A 21,145-nucleotide genomic window follows, 5' to 3' on the forward strand; every position below is an offset into this window, starting at 1 on the left:
CTATACTTAGCTCTGCCAGGAGTAACTGCCTCCACAGGGAGCAGTTCAGGCCCTGCCGTCTGAGGTAGGTTTCCTGAGGGAGAGTCCAGGTCTGATCTCTGAAGGTACATTGCAGCTTCCAATGTGGCTGGGTGGAGTCCTGGCCAGGCACCCAGGTTCGGCAGAGCACTCCCCCAGGCTGCCATTTTAATGAAGGTGGCAGATGGCCAAGCTGGCGAAGGTTTCCTGGGGCCAGCAGTGACTGAGAAACCAGAGGATGGACAGAAAGCAAGTTTTAAAATCGGAGCAGATCTGAAGGGCCAGTGCTTTCTTAGGGTTGCCTGACATGGGCGGCATCACGCTCTTGTGGCTGGTGTAACAAATTACCACACACCTAGTGGCCTAAAACAACACAAATGTATTCTCTTACAGCTCTGGAGGGCAGTAGTCTGACACAGGTTGCACTGGGCTAAAGTCAAGGAGTCGGGAGGGTCGCACTCCTTCCGGAAGCTCTGGGGAGAACCTGTTTCCTTGTCTCTTTCAGCTCTAGAGGCTGCCTGCATTGTCTGACTCATGGCCCCTCCATCTTCAAAGCCAGCTGAGTCTTTCTCACTTTGCCATCCCTAGGGTTCTAGCTCTCCTGCCTCCCTCTTCCTCATTTAAGGACCCTTGTGATTGCACTGGGCCCACCCAGATAATCTATGATAATCTCCCTATCTTAAATTCAGTTGATTAGCAAACTCAATGCCCATCTGCTACCTTAATTCCCCTTTGCCAGTGTAAGATGACATGTGCATAGGTTTCGAGGATTAGGATGTGGACGGGAGGATTATTCTGGCTACCAGTGTCCTAGCACAGTCATAACTGAGAACTCTCATGCTCAAGTTCCCATTCTTTTACTATAAATTACTTTTCACTTACTTCTCCTTGTTATTACAGTTAAGACAATAGGGTGATGTTTTTAAAGTATGTGTATAGGTATCTATACAGAGTCCTGAGTCCCTGGCTGGTCCAAATGGTTGATGCACTTGGTTAGTAATCAAAAGGCTGGCAGTGGAGTCCACCCAGAGATGCCTCGGAAGAAAGGCCTGGTGCTCTATTTCCAAAAAATCACCCATTGAAAACCCTATGGAGCACAGCTCTTCTCTGGCACATATGGGGTCACCATGAGCTGTAAATGCCTCAACAGCAATTGTTTTGTTTTAATACGTACCTATAAAATTCTGTCTAGGATGTTAAAGGGGTGATACAAAGTGCTTGTTCTGCAAAGGGAGCCCCCATCTGTTGGGCTGAGACCTTGGGTGCTGAGTCAAGCAGCCTGCCCTCCTGCAGGCGCCTGCCCAGTACCGTCCAGCTCCGCCTGTGACTAGGTGACTGACATGCTCTCCCATTCATCCTCATTGCCCACAGAGCTACTACTCTCATTGCCGTCTGACTGGCTCAGTTCTTATTTCTCAGTGGTGCCAAATGCAGAGGTAGAAGGAAGGGGGATGATTATTTCCTCCTAAATGCCCCACATTGTCTAAGGCCCCTTCTACCTTAAAAATTCTCAGGCTCAGTGACACAGTAAGAGCTAGACAGTTGCAGACAAAAACCCAAATATGATCAAACAAGAATTAAAAAAGAGCATGGCAGTCGATTGTTTCAGGTGACTCATTTCCCTGTGGGTTTAAGCTCTGGGGAAGGAGCCTTATTCTGTCAGCAACTGCGGTTTCACTCACTGCTTAAATTATAACCCAGCAATAGCTGCCTCTGGCATCCTGGGAAGGGGACTGGCAAAGCCATGGGATGAGGTCGACCAGCAGCACCTTGGCCTTCACAAGCCTGGGTTAGGTGTGGAGCTGTGTGCTGGAGGAGGGAAGAGGAAAGAACAGGGGTAAATGAATATGGTTTGCAAAAAAAAAAAAAAAATCATAAATTCCTACCTCTAGAAATATATATGTACATCCAGGATGAAGAAGGGGGGGAACTATCAAAAGATATTAATGGGCGGGAAGAAACCATCCCATACATCAAACGAAGATGTAACGCCTTTTAAAAAGCATAGAATTCATGGGAAGTGAGGAAGGCCAGGATTCCTCCCCAAGTCAGGCTAAATATCTCATGAAGGAAGACAGTGGGCTTCCCCTCTACTGCTATTTTTCTCTGGGTTCTAAGTATACAGCAGATACTTTTTCTTTCTGAAAATACAGACCCCATAAATAGTCCAAGCCCCAAGCTATAAAGGTCGCTTGCTAAAAACAGCCACTGAGAGTCCCCTTCTGTGTATGTCCTGGTTCTCTAAGATGCTGTGACCCTGTTTCTTATGAGCCCTAGGGGCAAACAGCCATTCTGCATAGGGTGGCGCCACCTTCAACACAACACATCCACCATGTTCCCCAGACTGAGCAGAACAGGAAGAGCCAACTCTCTTCCCTGCGAGCAACGGGCCTGGATGCTCAGAGGGGGACACAAAGGCCTCATACGGGCTCCTTAGTCATACAGAGGGTGAGGATAAAAAGGTTTCATAGTGGCCAAACCAACTCATTAGGAAGAGGAGGGTTTGGGATGGATGCCCTGGGCAGAGAAAAGAGGGTGCATATGGCTAGAGCACCTCGCCGTGTATGTCTCAGGAATCTAAGCACCGTTTGGGCTGATCAGAATAATCATCTGGCTGAGAAACAAAGACTCCTTCTCGTAAATTGCAGTGAAATGGGGGAAGCAATGCGATTTCTCAGAGAGTGTGTGAGAATTAAGGGAAGTCATGGAGCCCCTGGGTGACGCAAACAGTTAACACTCTCAGTTGCTAACTGAAAGGCTGGAGGTCTGAGTCCACCTTGGAAGAAAGGTCTGGTGATCTACTTCTAAAAATTAAGCCACTGCAAACCATACGGAGCACAGCTCTGCTCTGACACACGAGGTCATCGTGGGTTGGAGTTGACTTGACGGCAACTGGTTTTTAGTGGGAAATAAAGCACCCAGGGCCTGCCCCAGGGTGGGTGCTTAACACGTGGATTCACGACTGTTACTGTCTGCTGTCCCTTCCAGGAGCTGTCTGACACCCACCGGTCCTCATCTCCCACACTGGGCTAGTGTCTCCCACCCACCTGAACTGCCCCTCCCGTGCCCTTAGCACAGCCCCTACAGATCGTGTCCACAGAGCACCAAGCTTCTAGTAGGTGCTCAACAAATATTTGAACTGAAGTATTCTAATGCGTACCTCAGGAGACATTTTAACATGGAACTGAAAAAGAACCAGGGTATGCCAACAGTGGACGGGAAGGAGGCGGGCAGAGGTTTCTCATGCCTATGGCTAGCCATGATATTCAGACGAGTTTACTGTGCATCATGCTCCATCTCGTTGACCTTTAAGCGCATCTAGGCTGAATTTCTGTTTTATTCAGTGCCAGGCATTGTGTGGGCACTACATCACTATCACACCAGAAAAACCAAACCCGCTGCCGTCAAGTCAACTCTGATTCATAGCAACCCACGTGTGTCAGAGGAGAACTACACTCCAGGGTTTTCAGTGGCTCTAAGTTATGTAGCCTGCTGGTGATCCCCTCCACAGGCAGGCCCCTCTCAGGGTCGGGGGGCCCTCCTCGGTTCTTCTCTCCTAAGCCCCCCTCCATGGCTGTGTAACAGCATTTCCCTCGCACGCTCCTCGGGAGAAAATCCCTCCACCCACTAAGTCACAAAACACCCTGAGCCACCATCCTCGAGGGCTCTGGCGTCTCTCACTGCCAATGGTTCTGCCATGGTGAGGTTTCGTTCTGCATTTCTTGGAAGAGTTTTTAGGTTATTGGAGGCTTTGAAGCACAGCTGCCTATTTACATTCTTTAAAGATCACCCTGTCTGCTGTGTGAAGATGGGTCTGAGAGGCGGGGGAAAGGAAGGGGACGAGTGAAGAGTAACTGCTGTAAGCCAGGCGACGGGGGGACAGCCCTCGCAAGCTCCAGTGTGCACGAGGCACCTGGGGACCCTGTGAAGACGCAGATCCGACTCAGGAGCTCAGGGCCTGGCTGGGGATTCTGAGTGTCTAACAGGCTCCCTGGTGCGGATGCTGTTGACCTTGCTGGCCCTGCTGGCGGGGACCACCCTGTGCATAGCGAGGGCTTAGATGAAGGCAGCAGCTGTGGAGACATGGGCTATCCCAGCTACTTGGTGAAGGTAGCTGTTGTCATGGATTTCGACTCACAGTGACTCCATGTGATGGAGCAGAACTGCCCCACAGGGTTTCCAAAGAGTGGCTGATGGATTCCAACTGCCCACCTTTTGGTTAGGCAGCTGAGCTCATAACCATTGTGCCATCAGGGCTCCCCATAAAGATTACAGCCTTGGAAACCCTATGGAGAAGTTCTACTCTGTCCTATAGGGCCGCTAGGAGTCAGAATTGACTAGATGACAATGGGTTTTGGAATCTTTACAAGACAAATAGCCAGGTCTTTCTCCCATGGAGCCACTGGGTAGGTTAGCAGCTGAGCCCTTAACCACTGCACCACCAGGGCTCCTTGGTGAAGAAGGTAGAGTGTGCAGAAACTGCTGACAGGTCAGAGGTGGGGTGACAGACACCGAGCAGGTGAGCCTGGCACTCAGGCTTTGGTCTGAGCCCTAGAGTGTGGAGTGTGCCATTTTCTAGGTGGGGAAGACTCGGGAGGAATGGGGTGTGGAATCAGGGTTCTCAGTGGGGAGATTCCTCCGGCCAGGATGGAGGCCAGCGCACCCGGAGAGTGAAAAGTAAGGACAGCCCAAAGCTGCAGTGAACACGGACGAACCAAGGAAGGCCTGCGTGGCGTGTCCTGTTGATGCGGATAGAGGCTCTGGCGTCCCCCTCTCAGGGCTATGATGGCTCTGTCCTTTGCCCCAGACCTGAAATAGACTGAGTGATCTCACGCAGCAAGGATATCCTTTCAGGGAGTGCTGCAGAGGGGAGTGCAAGCAAATAAAGACCGCCTGGCCTGGCAGAGTACCCGGGTCAGGCAGTGGGCGCCCAAGCAAACAGTCATAAAGTTGACAGCATTAAAATTCAAATAAAGCAGGGTTCCGCAAATAGCACCAAGCTGCAGCTTCTCGAGGCATGATTGCAGAAAAAAATCAGGGCTTAGCAAAAGGAAGAGAAGAGAGAAGCAAAGTTCAATAGACCAGCATCCTCAGGTGAGCTAAGGATGCGTTATGTGGAAAAAAGCACCAGTACAGCATCGAGAAAGACTTTTATTTTCTATTTTTCAGACCATTTCCCATGCGGCCACAGCTATCTCATGGGAGTTATTTTTACTTTAAAAATTTCACAAAGAAATGGAATTTGCAGTAGCAGCTCAGCAGGCAATAAAGGGGCTGTGAAACAGGATGCTGTTCGGCACATCAGCCATCAGAAATCACACCAGAAGCAGAAATCTCCGAAAGAAGTTTTATTTAAGACAAAAGAAAAAGAAAAATTCCAATGACAAGGGAAACTAAGGAAGGCTGACAAAGGGCAAGAGCTGGCATTAAGTGACAAGCAAGAATGCCCCACTGCCAAGACCCTGAAGGAATTATCTGACCCCGGATCTGCATGCTGAAGGCCATCGTCCAGCGATAGCAGATTAAATGTTCCAGAAGGGTGTGAAGTATGAAAATATTTTGAGAGGCTACCTGTATGTATAATTAGGAGCTTGATATAATTAAAGTTGGCAGAGCCCCAGGATCAAATCAACTGCACCACCAACTTCTCTGGACAGGAGCCAAAGCTTACCAACCAAAACGTGTGGCGGAAAACTGGGAGTCACGGTTAGGGCTCTGATGACTGTGAAAAACAGAGACGGGAGTCAATGAGGCGTCAGGGTTTTACAGAGATCAGAAGGACTGGGAATTGAAAGATAAAAGTCAAACCTGGATTGTAGGCATCGATTAGGAATCTAAATCAAATGCCTGGGAATCCAGTATTTGCTCTTCTGTGGGCTTAGAGGACGCAGTGGATGCTTATGTTCTGGGTCCCTGCGATATGCAACTGGCTGGGATCGCCTATAAAGGACATGCGTAATTCCCCTGAGTGGATCTTGCAAAAGGCATGAATCCACCATGATTATAATGACACTCTAGAGCCAGAAGGCATGGAATGCAAGTGACATTCCAATGGCACAATGAGTAATCACAACAAACACCAGCCGTTAAAGTGGATGGAAGCCACAGTTACTATCAGTTCTTTAAAATTTTAATATAAAGATACTCCTAATCTCCTAGGAAATGGCACTGGAGAAGAACATTGAATACACCATGCACCACCAGAAGAACAAACAAATCTGTCTTAGAAGAAGTACAGCCAGAATGCTTCTTAGCAGCAACGACGGCAAGACTTGTCTCACATACTTTGGATGTGTTATCAGGAGGGACCAGTCCCTGGAGAAGGACATCATGCTTGGCAAGGTAGAGGATCATCGAAAAAGAGGAAGACCCTCAAAGAGATGGACTGACATAGTGGCTAGGACAATGGGCTCAAACATAGCAATGGCTGTGAAGAAGGCACAGGGCCGGGCAACATTTCGTTCAACTGTACAGAGGGTCGCTATGAGTCAGACTCTACCAGAATAAGAAAAAGGAAAATCCTCCTCAGTTATTTGAGGTTAAAGGGACAGCCAAAAAGGAAGGGCTTTACTCAATCCTTGTGGATAGGATAAGGGGAGCCACACTGTACGACAATGGCCAATCCCTTCTATAATATCATCTGAAAAGGGCTGAAGATTATCCTGCACCAATGGGTTTTTTCATCCGTGGTCTCTTGCTATGTGCTTTTACAATCAGATTAACAGAATACAGTCATCGCTTTGAAAAAATAATGAAACCAGATTCCGAAGACCCACATAAGTCATTCTCCATATTGTGCTCTCATTTTGCTACAACTCACGGTAACCCCACGTGCGTCAGATTAGAACTATGCTCCATAGAGTTTTCAGTGGCTGACTTTTCAGAAGTAGACCACCAGGCCTTTCTTCTGAGGTGCTTCCAGGTAAACCTGAACCACCAACCTTTAGGTTAGTAGCCAAGCACTTAACCATTTGTGCACCCAAATCTTATCAAAGTTCAACGTCTGCCCCAGAGGCAGGAAGGGTAAACTGGGCTCCCCTTTCAGGCGGATCACAGGGCAGGCAGCTTCTGTCAAGCCAGAGGCTACACCTGAGAAGTCCCTTCTGCACCCATCAAATGTCCTTTACAGACCACCAGCGGGAAAGGGCTTCAGGGGACCAGCTTATGAACACCTTAAGTTAACGGGACAGGCTGGAGGCACATACTCCCTTGCAAGCAGGCTGCTGGTGTGCAGGGTCACCACAGATGTGGACTGCATTCCCTTGCAAAAAGAACACACTGCAAATACCGAACAGCAATTCCAGTGTTGGCTGGCAACCAACGTATGTCTTCCAGAGAGAACTGCCACTGAAATTTCCTCTCAGACGAAGCACTGCACGCTGAGCCCCTGAAGGAGGCTCCGCCCACTGCTCTCTTCCAGACTCAAGGTTCCTCAACTTCTCCCTCCAGGGCCAGCCACCAGGGGGCCAAGCCGAAGATGACAGAGGGCAGGGGGAGCAGCTAGGCTGATTTTCGCAAAGCTGGATTTTATGCTTTTTTTTTTTTTTTACATCAGTAGTAAAAACGAAGGAAGAGCAGGGTAGATTTTGAACAAGATTATGGCGGCAGAATTTTGCAGCATGCTGGGCAGATGTCTGTGGGGGAAGGTGTGTGCAGGTCTGAGGAGGCCTTAACTGCTCCTTCCTGGGGTTCCCTGCCACTTCCGCCACCAAGTGCTGCACTTTCTGGGGTTCCCCGCCACTCTGCCACTGAACACTGCACTTCCTGGGGTTCCCCGCCACTTCTACCACTGAGCACTGCACTTCCTGGGGTTCCCTGCCACTCTGCCACCGACACTGCACTTCCTGGGGTTCCCCACTACTCTGTCACTGACACTGCATTCCCTGGGGTTCCCCGCCTCGTCTGCCATGAGCACTGCACTTCCTGGGGTTCCCCACTACTCTGCCACTGAGTACTCTACTTCCTGGGGTTCCCCGCCACTTCTGCCACCGAGCGCTGCACCACAGCCTGGAGGCATCTAGCACATCGAGGAAAAACACTAAACCGAAGAGAACGGTGGCAGGCCCCGGGGGCCTTGGAGAGAACCAGGAGCTGGGAGTGGGTAGTCCGTCCTTCAGCACGGGAGCCACAGGCGGCCGACTCCTGGGCTGCAGGGAGACACCCCGGTGGGGACAGAGACAGGGCGCCACTGACAATCAGTGTTACTAACAGTTACTACTGAAATACTGACTTCCAGGAATGGTGATTCTCTTGCCCAGGGAATTAAAGTGGAGTATGGGCCTCAGCGGAGGACTTCTGGGCGTCGGGGTAACTGGGCTGCCATCGCCTCAAGGGCCTGCAGGGTTGAGCTGATTCCTCAAACCCAGAACTAGCTGTGGGTCCTGTGGAAGATGCATATAAAACAGAGATCTTTAAAAAGATCTCGAAATACACCACTCAGTGGTAATGTTAGAATATTTGCTCCCCGATGTACACCATGTATTTTATGACGAGGCACTCGTGATTTTCTTCTCCGCTACTGATCTGCAGGATTTAATGGGGAGATCGAAGTGTGAAACCCACAGCATACTCAACTGTGTTTAGTAAACACTGACTGAGCAATTAGTCTGTGTGAGGTCCTGGGTTGAAGCAAGAAGAAGTGCCCACCACTAAGGTGCTCCCCATATGCGGAGGAGGGAGCACATCCCACTCACTAACGGGTGTGCCAGAGTCCACACTTCAGTGGCTGGAGCACTCTGACTAAGCTGATACACTTTTCCTACAGAAAAATACCCTAAACCAGGGTTTAATTAAAAGAAATAAAAAAGAAATCAAAACCAATTTGTCTAATAAAAACAGCTATATTTAAATTTAAATGACAAGACATTTAACTGAATTCAGTGAGCTGTCTTTCATCTAGGAGAGCCTGAAACATCACAATCCTTTCCTTATAGAATGAACATTTAACATCCACCTGACCATCCATCTGTCTGTCTGTCCATTCATCCACCCATCCATCCATCCATCCATCCATCCATCCATCCATCCATCCATCCACCCCCCCAGCCCCCCATCCATCAGTCCATCCACCTACCCATCCACCCATCCATCCATTCATCCACACACCCACCCACGCATCTGTCCATCCATCCATCCATCCAGCCATCCACCCATCCATCCATCCACTCACCCATCCTCTTATCCATCATCTATCAACAGCCTGGATGAGCCAGGTTCTCAAACAGGCAGACAAGATAATGACTAGAACATTCACATTATTCTGAAACATTTCTAAACAAAGTTAATCAAGACTTAAACAGTCATACTCCTCTTAAGCCCCGTGTTTTCAGCAAGAAAGAAGAGTCCCCAAAGGGTGCCCCTGCTGTCTCCTACTGTGAACACGCTGTCCCTGTGTACACTGGTTGAACTGGCGCTTATCTGTGTTCTCCCTTGTTGCGCTGTCAGGCTGATGCCTTGCAGCGTATCTAAGCTGTATCCTAAACCCCACGACCCTGTATATCGCCGCATTGCCTGCGATGCTCAATAACTCACGCCCCTTAGTAGCAGCAAATCAATCCTGCTCTCAAAAGGGAGACACAAATCACAGTCTGCAGCACCTTCCTGCAATGCACGAGAGGATCTGGCGAATCAAACGTCCAAAGTTCTCCTGATACCGTCCCAATGAGACCCTTCCTGAAGGGCCACGTCAAGCTCAGGATTTCACATGCCAAGATGCAAATGAAGAGTTTCAGAAGAGATTTATAAGACAATCTGAAGACCGCAATCCAGGAATCACAAAGAAAAGTTAAAAGAGTATTTAGTCTGGAAGCAGATGATTCTGTTCTCGGTCAATACAGAATACCAGCCCAGGGCAGGATGGAAACATCGGGCTGTCTACTGCCCGAGTTCCATCCACAGCCTTCTGGAGAGAAACCACATGTATGGAGGAAGGTTTTTAGGACATACTGTCCAAACATTCATCTATAAGGCTGTGGATCAAGAAATCCTGAGTTGAACCAGAACGTATTCACTCCCGAGAGAATGATTTAGACTGAACAACGTGGTTTGCACTGAGTGCTGGGCACACCTGGAGGGACAGTCATGGAGACACATTGGGAAGTCCCCTCCTGACCCATCAAAGGCAGGTCTCTGGGATGCCTCACTCAGGGGTCCCTACATGAGAGCCCACATTAAGGAACATCTATCCGTAAGTGTGAAGAAAAGCCTATCCTTTCCCTAATGTTAACTGTTTCATGTTTCCCTCTTGTTTTCTGTTACAAAATTCAGTATCAAATTTACAGTTAAATCTGGATAACTCGAGCAGCGCACACCTCTCCCAGGTCTCTGCTCAAACGTCAGAGCCCCCTTCCCCAGCAATCCCCACTCCTCAGCCCTATCTCTGCTCCCCTTGCTTTGCTTTACTTTTCCCACTGCACGGCTCACCCACCGCTTCACGTTCTTTGTCTCCCTTGTTTCTTTGGGCATTATCTTCTTCCCCATGAGAGAATAACCACCATGATGACAGGCATTGGTCCGCTCTCGTATCCCTGGCAACAAGAACGCTGCCTGACAATAGAAGCACTCGATAATATTGACGGAATGAAAGACTAAAAGAATGGATAACTGCGCAAAGCCCTATGGTCTGCGTTTCAACTTTCTCCGTGAACTTGAATTTTGATTCTAAATTATGTATTTTCCTGGTTCTGACATATTTACCGTTTTGTTTTTTTTTTTTTAAGTATTTGTGTAAGCCATCTTAAATCTTTCGTAAAATGAGGTGGGAGACAGATAGATGGATATATATGCACAGAGAGATAAAAAGGATGATTTAATTACCAAGCACACTGCATTTCAACAGATGGCAAAGTCCCCACTGAGGACAGAGGAGGAAATGAGCCAAACAGTATAATTACCAATAAGTAGAGCAACTTTTAGTCAAACACTGATCATTTCCTTCCTGTCTGTTCAGTCCCCCTGGGTTGATTTGATCAGGTGACTTTTTTTTTCTTTTTGTTTATTGGTGTAGTTTAAGTGAAAGTTTACATTTCAAGTTAGTCTCACATACAAAAATTTATACACACACCATTATGTGACCCTAATTGCTCTCCCTATACTGTGACAGCACACTCCTTTCCACCCCAGATTTCCCGTGTCCATTCAACAAGCTCCAGACCCTCTCTGCCTTCTCATCTCACCTCCGGACAGGAGCTGTCCATTTAGTCTCATCTATCTACTTGAGCTAAGAAACACACTCTTCACAAGTATCATTTTATGTCCCACAGTCCAGTCCAATCCCTGTCTGAAGAGTTGGACTTGGGAATAGTTTTAGTTCTGGGTTGACAGAGAGTCCCGGGGCCATGCTTTCTGCGGTTCCTCCAGTCTCAGTCAGACATTAAGTCTGGTCTTTTTACTAGAATTTGAGTTCTGCACTCCACTAATCAGGTGACATCTTATATTTAAAAAAATAAAAAGGCTTAAAAGACCAGTCCATTGGGAAACCTCCCGGCTTCTCTGCTCTCCCACAGTTCCCGAGGGCTCTCCATACTGGCACCTGAGCACCAACTGACATTTTCCATGGTGAGGTGTGTCTAAGTGTGGTTGTACCGTGTTCATTTTCACTCCGGGAGTCTTTATGAAGAGTTTCTAGACTTTTCTTTGAAATACACTATGCCTCTCCCAAACACAGAGCTACTGAAGACATGGTCCCATAATAAGCGGAGGCAGAGCATGAACGTGAGGCTAGGCCAATTTCCTTCCAGACTCTACTTGAGACAAGTTAAGGCCTTGGAGAAATAAGGGAGCAGGAGGGAAGGGGGGATGACCGTGAGCGGAGGGTCCTTACCTGCTTCACGACAGTCACGGTCCCTGGTGCCATGGCAACCACCGAGGCCACAGCGGTGGCATCGTGGGTCTCGGTGCCCAGCTCGATGATCTGCTGGAGGATATTCACAGCTGTGGGGTCGAGTCTGTCACCTTACGGGGAAGAAGAAAACAGGAGACCATGAGGCCACTGGCGCTGAAGGTCACTGAGGCAAACCCAGCCCCTCTGTTCTCTTGGGTGAAACCTCTTCCACAGGACGCGTGGCTTCTCTGTCATCTCTCATTTTGACAAGAGAAGTGATATGTAGTCTCAAAACCTCGGACAACCCTGTGAGGAAGATGATATTGTGATGATATTGGCCACACTTCACAGATTAGACACTGAGGCACGGAGAGGCAAAGAGACTGGTCTCAGGCCATGGGGCAGTCAAGTCACAAAGCCAGAACGCAGGCCCAGATGTGCTGAACACAAACTCTGACACAAGACCCTTCTCAAAACGGAACCATGGAGAAGGATCAGTTAATATGTTACACTGCCGAGTTAGTTTCCCCTTAGCACATGGTAAACCATGGCAACTCCATGTGTTACACGGTACAACTGCTCCATACGGTTTTCTTGGGGGGAATCTTTATGGAAGCAGGTAACCAGGCCTTTCTGCCACAGCACTGCTGGGTGGGTTCGAATCATCAACCTTTTGGTTAGTAGAGAAAGCAAATTGTTTATATCACCCAGGGACCTTTTAGCACACAGTAGGTACTCAAAAAAGTCTGCCAACTCAATTATATAAGTTACAAGTCAAACATCCAAGGACGTCTCAATTATCAAACTCATGGGCTTTATAATTCCAAATGAATTTAAGCTTGGGATCCTACTTTAATCATCTCACAAGACTAGAATCCGTATCACCAGGGCAGCTGTTTAGTATACCCTGCCTGCCCTCACCATCTGTGCAGTCACCTGTAACCACCCTGGACAAGGCACCCTGCCCCTGATCATTAACTTACTAAGAGAGAAATTACTGCTTCATCTTTGTGTTTGCGTAATGTCACGGAGTCTCTGCCAACGCTTGCATCCTCACGGACAGCTTTCTGCGGGCCTGGTTCCATTGTGGGCCCACCAATACTAAATCAGAGAAGGTGTGTCCTGTACCGAGTGTAGCGCATGGCAGGTGATGGGGGCAGTGACATCAGTGACTTCACCATGCACCCTCCCGGCTTTCTCCCAACACGTCCCTTAGGGGAGATGTTTCAAATACTCCTTGAAGCCAGTCACACTGAACATCCAAAGATGGAAACATGTGCCTTTGAAAGTTACTCCTTCAATGACCCTTTCTCAAGCACTGTCAGCTGGCCCTGAATGGTGCAAATGGTTAACATGCTCTGCTGCTAACTGGAAAGTTGGAGGTTCAAGTCCAGCCAGAGGTGCCTCAGAAGAAAGGCCTGGCAATATACGTCAAAAAAAACCAGCCGCTGAACACCCTATGGAGCGCAGTTCCACTCTGACACACGTGGGGTCACCATGAGTTGGAATCGATTTGATGGCAACTTTTTGTTTGTAGCCAGGAACGTTGTTCTAGTGGGAATACAAAGATCTAGCATCCTCTCCCCTTCTCCTCCCAGGGCTCACAGTCTACTGGGAAAAAGCCATCATTAGAGACGCCTGGGAGGTTCCATATTGGGAGGTAGGGATGGGGCTCAATGAGACCATTAGGGGAACCCCGCAGAAGGCAGCTGGGTTTCTGAGAGATGACACACCATCTGAGTACTGAAGATGAGGGTGAGTTTGTCAGAAAATATATTGTGGGGAGTGGGAGAAGGGGGCAGGCGAGAGGGGCAGAGGGGCAGACCATGAGCCAGGGGGCGCGCAGTGTGCGGGTGAGAAGCGAGGCACACACTGGGAGCTGCAGAGATGGCAGGAGGTGGGGGACAGGAGATGCACGGGAGGCTGGCCCAGGAGCCAGGCCACCAGCCTTGCTTGCTGAGCTGCAAAGTCTGAACTGGGTTCTCAAAACTAGTAAGAGACCCTGGAGGGTTGTTAGAAGGAGTGAGTGTGTGTACACGCATGTGTGCGGGCACGTGTGTGCATGCATGTATGTGAGCATGTGTGTGGGAAGGGTGAAGACAGACGGCATTCTGCAGGTCTTCAGCAATCACTGAAGTCATTGAACATTAAGAAAGGAAACACAAACCCAGGCAGGACCTCGAGTTCTGGAAACTGCACTCACCAGCCTGGGCCTACACTCTCCCCTCTGCAGAACGTGCCACTGCTAACGGGCGGCCAGGTGGAGGCGCTGCAGTGGATGCAGCCCTGCCAACTGGTCTCCCCTAAACTGGATGGCCCAAAAGAGTTTACCACGCAGCTTTCTTACAACCTGGGGTTTAGGGATTTACGAGCAGGGAGGAAGTGGTGATTTCTACGCTCCTGTCTCCTGGTGGTACGGTAGTTAAGAGCTATGGCTGCTAATCAAGAGGTCTGCAGTTCAAATTCACCAGTCTCTCCTTGGAAACCCTGTGGGGCAGTTCTACTCTGTCCTATAGGGTTGCTATGAGTTGAAATCGACTCGACGAAGATGGGTTTTATCTCCTAGTACCCTTTGCTTTCCTCTTAACCCCTCCCACCTGCTCAACCTCTGTCCCCTAAATACAGACAGGGTTGTGGTATGGGACACTGACTTGCGTCCTCTTTAAATTTTGGAAAGAGCATCAAGAAAAGATGTTTTTTACAAACGATATCCCAATTCCCACCAGGCTGGCCCAGTGGTTTATTTTTTTAATGCTGATCTAACGTGAAAATTGGGACATCTGACATAAAAATCCTCATCTGGGCTTTTGGGAGGCCTGGGGAGCAGGCAATCCTGTGCCCCATCTCTGCCAGGCAGCCCTCAGCTGGAGCTGGCAGCAGCCGTGCCCTTCAGTAGAAGCTGTGTCCTAGAGCATGCCACTGTCTCAGCCACTCTCCAGCTTCTTGCAGACCCCACGCCACCCCTGCCACTGCCGGCCTGGCCCCAGAGGCCTTTGAGTGTGTGGCTCCAGAATAGATGTCCGTGAGGAAGCAGGAATGGGGGCGACACTTTGACGAGAAGTCAAGAGGCCCAGATTCCAGGCCCAAAGTGTTGACCCTCAGCCAACCATCTACAATGAAGAGCCACTTCTGCTTCTGAGACGTGAGAACAGTAAGATCTGCCTCTCCCACAGACTGTTCTGATGGTGGAATGTGATAATGTGTGGGGAAGTCTGGCACAACCTTTGCTGTGGCTATTCCCAGATATTTCCGTAGGCAGAGCTCCCCGGCGTCCGACGATGGGCCAGCTTCTGCGGTCTGAATGCCAGGTCGGGGATTGTAAAGTCCATCTGCTGATGGACATCACTCACTCCCAAACGTACTCACTCAGGACGTCTACTAAAGGGCTGTTCAAGGTGTTCATGGGAGCCTGTAAGCCCACCCACCACTGTCGGAGGTGTATCTCAGGTCCTGGAGCGCGGCCACGGCTGCCTGTGTCCCCTGAACGTCCTCTTCGGCTTCCGTGATGTGGAGATACTGGGTAGACGGTTCTTCAGGAGTTTCTGTTGCTGGCTAAAGAAAAATATAATATTGTCTAAGTGACCTTCTAGAAGACGAACAGTTACCCAGAAGTTCCAAGATCATGTATTAATACCAAACCAGCGCACACAACCAACTCATACTCTGTGATACCCACCTACCTGGCATCCCTGGGAAATCAGTTGCTCCAATAAAAATATTTTCCAGAGAAAATGTCTTTTTGCAAGTACGAAGACTTGCAAAAACCAGTTTGGTGGAAAGCTTTCTCTTACACAGCCTTGCCTTAGAAGACAGAGTGTGCTGTTGACAATGAGAGATCTGATGTGCTTAGATACTATGCTTGTACGTGTGCTTCTAATGGCCCCTCCACCTCCTCCCACTGCTGCCATTACTATCGCTAATCTGCCTCTGGCACTGGGGCCTCAGGCTACGTGGCCACCAGAAGTGGGAGCACAGCAGTGGGGCAGCTGACGGTGGAAAGAAGGGGGACATAGATAATTACCTAACACCTGTAAATCTTGAAGCTTAGGGCCTGGCACACAGCTAGTCATGTCAAACTTATTTTTGTAAGGCACAAACGATAAACAAAGCCCACCAGAGAAAAATGTATCTGTGCAAAATCAGAACTTGTAATGGGTAAGAGAAGGCGCCCTGGTGGCACAACGGTTAAGTGCTCCGCTGCTAACTGAAAGGCTAGTGGTTCAAGACGTGGTGATCTGCCCCCATAAAGATTACAGCCTATGAGACCCTACGGGGCAGTTCTACTCTGTCGCGTTGGGGTGCTGTAAGTCTGAATCGACTCAATGGCACCCAACAACTACAATGGTTAAGAGGAGTTAAAACAGCATTCACAGACACTGTACCTCAAGGAAAGATAAGGTGGAACAGAATTGACACAAGACCTAGGAATTAATAATGGTCTCTTTTTGGAAGGGATGGGGGATGCAAGTGAAACTGTAAGGCAGGAAGCATGAACATCACCAAAAAAGAAGACCAAGAAGGAAGACTTTAGACAAAACTGATAGGCTTCAATGTTACCACGCTCTGTGAGCACTTCTCAGCAACTGCCACGGAGGTTCAGGAAAGTGTGTAATTATTCTTTTATAGCCAATTGGCCAAATTCATTTGGGTATTTGGAGCCTGACATATAGTAGACACCCAATAAATATTTGATGAGTGCATAAATGTACAAAAAGCATGATTCCTTCGAAGTACCATTAACCAACCTATTTGCCAACAATGGTTGGATCCAAGTAATGCCTTAGGCTGTGAAAGAATAGCATTGGATGGGTTCTCCTTCTCACTCTGTGCAAAGTGTAAGAATCACTTGAGGGAAGGATGGTGCTCATTGCCAGGCATTCTCGGGAGCCAAGTGGCAGCCAGAGCCGCTGGGAGAGGCAGCATGGCATTCTACTGGCGACCACCCACCCCAGCTTCTTGGCAGCTCTGCTGCCTCGCTTACGGAGTGGAGTGTGTGGGCTTGGTGTCAGCTATTTTTGTTGGGTTCACAACTTGGCTGTGTTGGAACCTGCTGGAAGGGAGGCCTTCAGAGATGAGGGGCATTACTGCACATATTTATAAAGGCACTGTCTGGCCAAGACAGACTGAGTTTACATCGAGAATTGTCTATTTTGCGTATAGGGAGCAAATCTGTGCAGTATGAACTTGAAACATCAGGGGACTAACTGCTTTATTCTACATAAGAATGTGATGTTGATGACATCATCATCATCAATAACTATCATCACAGCTGCCATTCACTGAGGCTTACTGGGGACTAGATACTGACCTTAGTATTTCACGCATTGTTTCTCTCAGTCCTTTTCACCTCCCAGGTGTTGTCAGATGAGAACATTGAAGCTACAGAGGCTACATAATGGCTGAGTCAAGCAATTTAGAGGTGACAGAGGCAGGATTCAAAAGGAGCCTCCAAAGCACATACCCTTTTATTGATTTTTTTTTTAAATTTTTAACAGTAAATCCCAAATGAACACAGAAGCAGAGGGGTGAATATAAAGAACCTCCATGTACCCATCATTTGATTTCAACTTCGACAAGCATCAATTCATGGTCAACTGTATTTCATCTCTGTCCCCACACAATCTACCTCCTGCCCTTGGATTATGTTGAAAAAGCAAACCCAGAAACTGTATCATTTCACCTATAAATATTTCAGAATGTATCTCCAAAAGATAGACCCTTTTAAAACATACTGTAATACCACTGGAGCCCTAGTGGCACAGTGGTTAAGGGCTCAGCTGCTAACCAAAAGGTACCAGTTTGAATCCACCAGCCACTCCTTGGAAACCCTATGGGGCAGTTCTACTCTGTCCTATAGCGTCGCAATACCACTGTCATAATGAAAACTCTTAATAATTACTCAATACGATCATACATCTAGGAAGTACTCAAATTTCACCAATTATCTCATTTTCTAACAGTTTCTTTGTTCAAATCAAATCTAAATAAGGTCAGTGCATTAGAACTGATGGCTGTTGAATAAGACTTTTTTAATCTACTGTTCTCCATTCATCTCTGACCTTTCCCCCTTGTAGTTTATTGGCTGATGAAAGCAGGCTGTTGCCTCACAGAGCTCCCACCAGTCTGGATTTTGCTGATTACGTCACCATGGAATCATGTAACCCACTCCTCTCCCTTCTATTTCCTGTAAATAAGTGCTCAGATACAGAAGCTTAATCAGATTCTGCTTCCCTTTTTAGCAAGAATGCTTTACCAGTTATATTGTGTACTTCCATTGGGAGACATATGATAATGGTGGGCTCTTTTTTGTGATGCTAGCAGGAAGTGATCATCACTGCTATAGCCATTACATTGTTGTTATTGTTAGCTGCCATTCAGGCAGGCCCCCGTGCACAACGGAATGAAACACTGCCCAGCCCTACGCCATCCCCATGATCTGTTCCAGATGAAGCATTGTGATCCAGAGGGTTTTCACTGGTTGATTTTCAGGAGTACATCTCCAGGCCTTTCTTTCTAGTTACATCATCAGGGGACTGTAAAAGAGCAGTATTCAAATTCTGCATTTGTTAGCTCACGCTTCTATAAAGAGAACCCTGTCCTCACCAAATATTTGGTTACCATGAGGCATGGTTTATTTGGAAAAGGTAGAATAATTGCTTGATACTTGGCCTTTATTTACCAATTCAAAATAAAGAGTTGATTCCCTAGCATCCTACAAAGGGGATTAGTGAGTTGTTCCTTCCCAGTACCACTATAAATTCATAGATTTAAACATATTTTATGTTTTTACTGCAGTTATTAAACGCTAACAACAGTCTTAGAATAATACCATCCCTACCACCAACAACACAATAACTGTAAACAATTCATTTTTTGTGGTTCTTTTTGCCCTCAGATTATATCCCACTGAAAACCAAAAACCAAACCTGTTGCCGTCGAGTCAATTCTGACTCATAGCAACCCTACAGGACAGAGTAGAACTGCCCCGTGGGGTTTCCAAGGAGCAGCTGGTGGATTTCAACTGTCAACCTTTTGGTTAGCAGCTGAGCTCTTAACCACTGCACCACCAGGGCGCCTACATCCCATTAGGGAGGTACAATCAAATTACTATTTTAAAGTCTCTTGAAATAGTTCATTTCTATAGTTATGCTACTAGTTTGATATACAATCAGAATCAATTATTTCATTTTACTCCCAATTTCCACGGCTTGCTTTTTTTTTTTAAGTTTAATTTTGTTTTTATTATTATGTAAAATATTTCCATAGTTTCAGAGTCAAGACTATACAATAGGGTATGTTAGGAGGAGCTTAGCTTCTCTTCTTGTCCCCTCCATCTTGTTCTCTCCCTCTCTTTTCCACTTATGATGGCCTCCCCCCTCAAGGTCCCTGGGTGGTGCAAACAATTTGCACTTGACTACTAACCAAAAGTTTGGTGGTTCAAATCCAGCCAGTGGTGCCTCAGAAGCAACAGCTGGCAACCTACTTCCATAATGTTACAGCCACTGAAAGCCCTATGGAGTGCAGTTCTACTCTGAAACATGTGGGGTCTCCATGAGTCAGAATTGACTCCACAGCAATGGGTTTTGCTTTCATATTTTTAGAACTATTTTATTTTGAAATAATTTTAGATTTACAGAAAAGTTTCAAAGACAGTATAAGGAGCTGGCTTCCCCTAATGTTAACATCTTACATACCAGTGGTACAATTATTCCAAACTAAGAAATTAACATTGGTACAACACTCTAAACTAAACTACAGACTTTATCCAGATTCTGCCAGTTTTTTCACTAGGATTCTTTTTCTGTGCCGGGATCCAATACAGGACACCACATTGCATTTAGTTACCATGTGTCTTAGGATGGGTTCTCTAGAGGAGCAAAACCAGAGAAGCAAAACCAAAGTGTGTGTGTGTGTGTGTATACGTGTGTGTGTGTGTATGTGTGTGAGAGTGAGTGTATATATATATATATAGAGAGAGAGAGAGAGAGAGAGATTTATTTCAAGGAAATGGCTCACACAGTTGTGGAGGCTGTTAAGTCCCAAATTCATGGGTCAGGTGTCCAGCTGGAGGCTTCTCCTGGCTCACATGGTTGTGGGGGCTGATGAACCCAAAACTGGCAGGTCAGGCAGCAGGCTGCTGGCTCACAAGAACCGTAAGTCAGATGATGAGGAGTCAGATGCAGGATCGAGAGAGAGCGAGATTTGCCAGAACAGCCATATATACTGGATGCAGGCCATATCCCCAAGGAAACTCCCTTTACATCAGATCACAAAATGGAGGATAATTATATACTGTATTTTTACAAAAATAATGTGTACCTTCTGTGACTGTTTGCCTACTGCATCCTCCCCTTGCGAGGTATTTTCATAAGTGCTTTATGGTAACTTTTTTACAGTAACATGTGGAAGAGGACTGCCATGGTGGCGTTTGTGAGGGTGCTTTGCAGGGGGGATTTTCTATTTCCCTTATTCTTTCTACACTTGTTAATCAGAATTCTTCTTTGGGGAAGAGTCGTCCCTTTTCCTCCATTTATTTATTTATGCAACCATTTATTTATATTGGTATGGACTCACGAGTATTTTATTTTGGGGGTTATAATCTAATATTGTTGCTGTGTGCCTACGAGAAGATTCTGACTCGTAGCGACCCCATATGATGGAGCAGAACTGCCCCATAGGGTTTCCTAGGCTGTACTCTTTACAGGAGCAGATCACTGGATCTTTTCTCCCGCAGAGCTGCTGAGTGGGTTTGAACCACTGATCTTCTGGTTAGTGGCCGAGCACTTAACCATTGCCTCACCATAATGTAATACTACCATTATTTATTTTGCTGCTCAAGTTGTTCTAGCTTTTGCCTTTGGGAGCTCTTTCAGGTTGTCTCCGTATCATTTTGATATGTTATTTTTTTGCTCATTAGGAACCTGTACATAGATCAAGAGGCAGTCATTCGAACACAACAAGGGGATACTGCATGACTTAAAGCCAGGAAAGGTGTGCGTCGGGGTTGTATCCTTTCACCATACCTATTCAATCTGTATGCTGACCATATAACCCGAGGAGCGCGACTATATGAAGAAGAACCAGGCATCAGGATTGGAGGAAGACTCATTAACAACCTGCGTTACGCAGATAACACAACTTTGCTTACTGAAAGTGAAGGGGACTTGAAACACTTACTGATGAAGATCGAAGACCACAGCCTTCAGTATGAATTATACCTCAACATAAAGAAAACAAAAATCCTCACAACTGGACCAATAAGCAGCATCATGATAAATGGAGAAAAGATTGAAGTTGTCAAGGATT

The 21,145-nt window shown here is 47.3% G+C and overlaps 1 protein-coding gene across 1 annotated transcript in view; it reads right to left on the bottom strand.

The window, feature by feature from the left end:
• The window catches only part of ZFAT (zinc finger and AT-hook domain containing), a 221,731-nt gene that overhangs the window by 14,638 nt on the left and 185,948 nt on the right, over nt 1-21,145 (bottom strand). The window contains exons 14-15 of the mRNA XM_004373020.2: nt 15,265-15,391; nt 11,840-11,970 (exon numbers count right to left, since the gene is read on the bottom strand). Coding sequence (XP_004373077.1) covers nt 11,840-11,970; nt 15,265-15,391 — 258 coding nt within the window. The remainder of the gene's footprint in view (nt 1-11,839; nt 11,971-15,264; nt 15,392-21,145) is intronic.

Source organism: Trichechus manatus, unplaced genomic scaffold, assembly GCF_000243295.1.
Source record: "Trichechus manatus latirostris isolate Lorelei unplaced genomic scaffold, TriManLat1.0 scaffold00022, whole genome shotgun sequence".
Lineage (NCBI taxonomy): Eukaryota > Metazoa > Chordata > Mammalia > Sirenia > Trichechidae > Trichechus > Trichechus manatus.